At 36.9% G+C, this 6,000-nt stretch overlaps 1 protein-coding gene across 2 annotated transcripts in view; it reads left to right on the plus strand.

Annotated features, from left to right (window-relative positions):
* Window positions 1-5,593, plus strand: part of NT5DC1 (5'-nucleotidase domain containing 1) — a 141,512-nt gene extending 135,919 nt beyond the window's left edge. The window contains exons 11-12 of one of the 2 annotated variants that reach the window (XM_053591767.1): window positions 616-784; window positions 4,502-5,259. In XM_053591767.1, the coding sequence (XP_053447742.1) occupies window positions 616-784; window positions 4,502-4,542 (210 nt within the window). In that variant the 3' untranslated portion in view covers window positions 4,543-5,259. The other variant, XM_053591766.1, reaches the window with a different exon arrangement.
* The last annotated feature ends 407 nt before the right edge of the window (window positions 5,594-6,000 follow it).

Genomic DNA, 6,000 nt, shown 5'->3' on the forward strand with positions numbered 1-6,000 from the left:
AGATTGCTCTGTTTAGGGTAGTTTTTAGATAATAACCAATTGACCATTTAAAAAGGCAGCACCAGTTTAAAATATGTCAGTGTGACTTGATGCAAAATAACACCTACTCAGTCAATAGTGTACTGAACTGAGGGATCCTGGGAGGACAACACAAAAAGCACTCCACAGGGAGAGGCAAGGGTGTCACCCCTCCTAATGATCCTCACAGACTTTCATTGCAGTCTTAGCCATGAGAAAACACAGTACAGCAGCAAGCTTCAAAAAGAGTCAAAGTTAAAAAACAAGGAGTTTTTCTTTAACTGCATGATTTAACTTTAACATAGTCTGTGTACTGCATTTCTGCCTTGTCTTTTTCCTGTCACTGCTAATATATGATGTCACAGCTAGGTATGCTGTGTCTAGTCAATGTTGTTTTTAATATTCAGGGCCAACAGTAATGCTTGGACTTTCTCCCAGATTACTCTGTTCTTAATTCCAGAAAGGTAATGTATACCCAAAGCCTGTTTGTAGATTACTACAGAGTTTTTCTGTTTTGATTTACGCAATGGATGAAAAAAAGTCTGAGATTGAACATTAGTTAATCACAGTTCTCGTTATTTTATTTTCTTGTTTCAGGGACCAAAGGTAAAACCTCTAAATATCTCATCTAAAAAATGGGGCTCATTTTTTACTGATTCAGTTTCGGGACTGGAAAACACAGAAGATTCCTTGGTTTTCACATGGTCTTTTAAGAGAGTCAGTACTTACAGTACTATTGCGATTCCAAGTATTGAAGCAATTGCAGGTAAGAGGAAAATACCCATACCATATTATCTTAAAGCTTTACCTCTTGCTAGATAGTAACGAGCTAGGTCTCTTAGAACTTTTCCCATAAGAACTCTTCCCACACCATGATTCATTTGGGTGGGGGGGACATCTAGATATGACAACCTTGTGATGGAGCCAGCTACAAAAGGTAGACAGTTTGTTGTTGTTGTTGTGTTGTTGTTGCAGTTTGGCCAGGCCCGGGTTCAAACCCACCACCCTCAGTATATGGGGCTACTCACTGAGCCACAGGCGCTGCCCTGGACAATTTTTTTTTTTTAAGTCTGTTTGGAGGCACGGGACAAAGATAAGGAAGAACTACCAACCAGAGCACTATGCGAAGGAAGCCCAGGAAGGCAACACTGGCTCTTAGGGCTACTTTTTCCTGTGGATATTTGCAGCTTCCAGAGAGGGCATCAAAGAGAGTGGGCCTGTCAATAACTTCCTGAACCTACAAGAATAGGAATTAGGCTAGAGGAGAGGACCTAAGGGAAGAGGGGCCTGGTGAACTCCCTCAGTCGTGCCGAGACCCTGAAGGGCTTTATCTCAGGGTAAGAATGAATTGGAAAGTAGTTCTCATTTTCACAGGTACTATGAAGTCAGTTGAATCTCTAAATAGATTGAGGAGATTCCAGATTACTAATACAGCTACACACCTGGTAGAAACAATTGCACATTCTCTTTCGAGGAAGATAATATCATTCTAGGACTCAAATTATTTCTGAAAACCTCATGTATTTCTGAAAAACTCATATAAGGTTGAGCGCATAATGAAAAAAATGCCCAGGCACATAAAGATAGGAAACCACACTAACAGAAATAACCATGTTTCCTGTGATTAAACATAGAAAAGTAAGGAAGGAGAAATTTGGTAGAGACACAAAAACTATAAAGGAATGTACAACACATAAAGATAAATATATGAATAAATTAAAATGAATACTTACTGTTTGAAACAATAAAAAATTAAGTCTTACGGGATTTACCTAAATAGGGAATTAAAATACATGATGCCAGAGGGAGGCAGCTGTAGTTCCAGTATTCTAACATCATTGAATTATACAGTAAAGAATAAGTTATCTACCTAATATGTTAGGTATTAGTAAGTCAGAAATGTGTGTTGTAATCTCTAAGATAACTATCAAAAGAATTGAAATAATATATATATACACCAAACTAATATGGGAAATAGTTTAAGAATCCAAAAGAGGACAAAAAAAGAGAGAAAAAAGAATACTAAACATCAGCAGGACAAATGGAAAACATTTAATAAGTTGGTAGATTTAAACCTAAAGTTATTACATTAAATATAGGTGATAAATACTCTTAACTAAAAGCCTGAATAAACACTACCCAACTATAGGCACTTTATAAGAGACATATCTGAAACATAAGGACTCAGAAAGTTTAAATCTTAAAAGATGGAAAGAGTAATACTACATTTTGGTATTTGTTTTTTGTTTGTTTGGAGACAGAGTCTCACTTTGTCACCCTCGGTAGAGGGCCATGGCGTCATACCACACAGCAACCTCAAATTCCTGGGTTCAAGTGATCTTCTTGCCTCAGCCTCCCAAGTAGCTGGGACTACTACCCACCACTATGCCCAGCTATTTTTAAAGATGGAGTCTCGCTGTTGCTCAGGCTGGTCTTGAACTCTTGAGCTCAGGGTATCCACCCACCTCACCCTTCCAGAGTGCTGGGATTAACAGGCGTGAACCACCATATTCAGCCTTACATTTTGGTATTTGGTAACCCAAAAAAGAGTGGCTGTTAATATGAAACATAGTAGACATTAAGGAAAACATTCCTTAACATGAGAGAGAATTACTTCCTAATGATAAATTCTCAGTTCTCAGAAATACAGTAGAACCTCTGTAAGTTGACCACCCAAGGAACGGTAACGAACTGGTCAAAATACAGAGGGGGTCAACATAAGAAACTAGGCCTGCTGTACTGATACTGTACATGTGGTGCTTGTCTGGTCTATGGAAATTAGGTCAACTTAAGGAGCTGGTCAGTGTAGGGACATAGACAACTATGGAAGTTCCACTATATAACTGAAAGTCCAAGCTATCAACAGGGCCCCTTTTCTCTCTCAGGTCAGAGCTTAAAATCTCTCCCTACTATCACAATGCCAAGAACTGATAAAAAAAAATCCACTCTGCCTTAACAGAGGTGTATGCTTTCTGCTTGGATTCTTAGTTTCCAAGTTCCCTTTGGAATTTGGCAAAAAGCTTGAGGAGAAAACCCATGAAGTTCAGTGCTTTGTCCTTTTCTTTGCACTGGATTCCTGCCCCTCAACATTTGTCGCTGCAGCCCTACAGGTGCCTGAAGCCCTGCTGGATTTTCTGCCGCTGGGAATGGAGTGGCCCCCCCAGAATTCCAGTTCCTAAGGGGAGAAACTGTGGCAGTAGCTCCTTTTCTGCAGATTACTCCTTCAGGGTCATGTGTCCAAGGACTTGGCTGCCTTTTCAGCTCTCCAGCCACTTTACTCTGATGTTTGTATTTTATCCAGCTTTTCTAGTTGTTTCAGCTCCAGCTTAGAAGTAGAAGTCTACTTAAGGCTATTGAACTTCAGATTCTTCTTTATATTGGGAGTGGTAATACCAGGGTGCATTTTCTCCCTCAGAGGACAGATGTGACATAATTATCTAAATTTTGGTAGGATGACTGATGATGATGGTTATGACTTTCTAATCATTCCTTCTCCCTGCCAGTATACAAATCCAATACATACGTCAGTATTGTCTACCCAGGGTGATAAAGTGAGACTCTGTCTCAAACAAACAAACAAAAAACAAATTATTATGAAATAATACCTTGCTCTTACTGGTTTCAAAACAATGATTTTTTTTTTCATTTAGTTTCATGCTTACACACATAAAATTAAAGATTACCTAAATATAATTCTTCCTTTTACAAACAATTTTCCTTCTTAAGAAATGGACTTTGTTACTTTAAGTGAGGGGGCCAGCCCAGAATTAAACTATCTTCTTCATTCTTTATCGTTCATTTTTATTTTCTTGCAAAATGATTTCAGATTTTTAGTGAGTATGATAACAGCAGTTCCTGAATTATTCTAAAATACCTAGATAAAACTTGTGAAATGGTAAGAAAGTCAAAGAAATGTGACTCTCCATTATTCCAGAAACTTAAATATTTCTCAAAAAAATTAGAAAATAACTACATCTCCTTTGACAGTGGCATCCTTAGTGCACATTTCATTTTCATGTCCCACAGGCTTTCTTCACAGTACCCTCTAAGAGAACTTGGCAGGCCTTTTGTCTTCTGGCCAGCTTTTCATCCAAGAAAATATTGAACTAGGACTTGTTGGCATCAAATACAGCTAAACAAATGCCCATTTTGTTGGTGGGGGGCCAGGCCAGGGGTAGTGGGGTGGGATGAGAAGGATTTATGTCATACTCAGCTGTTGATTTTGATATTCAGGTTACTTCCTCAAAAAAACAAAGTGTTAGTCTCTAAATTAGCATTCATTGCTGTGATCACATTTTCATAAAGAAGTTATAGCTCCCACGGAACTTGATACTGTTTTAGTAACATCTTCAGTATAGTTGGATACTACTGTAACATCTACCTCCAGGTAAGAAAAATACTGTGATGGTCATGACCCAAGACAATGTTGAAGGTAGTTGTATAAATGGTATCCTGCTGATCTTTTTTTTTTTTTTTTTTTAAGGTCCCAAGAGTTGGTCTTTTTCTTTCTATATTTTACACTGAACTTACTGTGTAAGAATATTTACTCGTTTGGTTCACTTCATTGAATTTTTACCTAACTCTGGGTAATATGACTAAAATCATAATGTATTTCGTATGCAGTTTCATAGAATATTTTGGTAAGGAAGAATTTGCTTCTTTGTAAAGCTCTCTTCCTTTTTTCTTCCAGATAATAAGCACCCAACAATGACTTTCCTATGACAAAAACACAATTCTTTTCCTCTTATTGAGGAAAGTTGGGGGATTAAGTCTTCTTATCTCAGTTTTGCTCTCCCATACTCAGATTTCTTAACAGTGATAAACCTCTTCTGTTACATGGGAGGAAGAATAAAATTAATTTGTTTTGAATGAAATAGGAAGTGAAAAACAACCTGATACTTCCCTCTTAACCTCTCAAAATGTATTTGTATTAATGTAATGTTGATATATTGTGGATATCCTGTTAGATGTGTCATCTTATTCACATTAAATGCATAGAAGGCATTTTTATAGCTGTTATAGAAGTATATATTAATAAATATATGTTACAATGGTGATTTGGTTTATAAGCATTTTGATGAGATCATTTTAACTTTATAATAATAGCTACATAAAGAAATATTAAAATTATGAACTTCTAAAACATTTTATTCTCAGTAAATATCAAATTTTGATTTGTTTATATTTATGAAAGATATTCAGAGACAAGTGGAATAATCAAATTGTTTTTGGGTTGTCTCCCCCTCAGAATTACCTTTGGACCACAAATTTACAAGATTCTCTTCAAGCAATTCAAAAACAGCTGGCTACTATCCAAACCCTCCCTTGATCTTATCAAATGATAAGATGCTGAAAACCAAATAAAAATTCTTCACAGTTGAAGTGAAGAACTACATATGTAGTAAATGTACTGTAAAAAGAAATGTTAATTTTTAAAAAGTACTTTAGTGCTTTAGTAAAATCCTTTATAGAAAAAAGTTTGTAATGAAAATTGAACAAGAAATTTGTATTTGTCCATAGGTCTCCTTTCTATATATCATCTTAATGTTTAACAACTCTTACTAAAATTCAGAATTAAAAAGAATCTTATTAATATTTTCTATACAACTAGTTTTGAGATTAGAATCCAGTGGGGAGAGAGACACAAACGCACAGGGACACACTTATTTACACATATGCCTAGTCCAGTGCTTTTCAAAGTGTGGTGCAGAGACCAGTGGCACAGCAATACCCGAGAACTTACAGTGCATCTCTGTAAGTGATGTGGGCCCCATCCAAAACCTGCTGAATCCGAAACTCCAGGAGTGGGGCCTCGCATTCTGGGTTTTAACCAGCCCTCCTGGTGATTCTGATTTATACTACTATTTGAGAACCACTGACTAGACCGTATCCTCCAGACATTAGCTCTAGGTAGATAGATAGCTGAGCACTGATATTTTTTACACACCTTAGGGAAGTGCAGCCAGAATTGAAAACAACAGA

This window comes from Nycticebus coucang, chromosome 5 (genome assembly GCF_027406575.1).
Source record: "Nycticebus coucang isolate mNycCou1 chromosome 5, mNycCou1.pri, whole genome shotgun sequence".
NCBI classification, from domain to species: domain Eukaryota; kingdom Metazoa; phylum Chordata; class Mammalia; order Primates; family Lorisidae; genus Nycticebus; species Nycticebus coucang.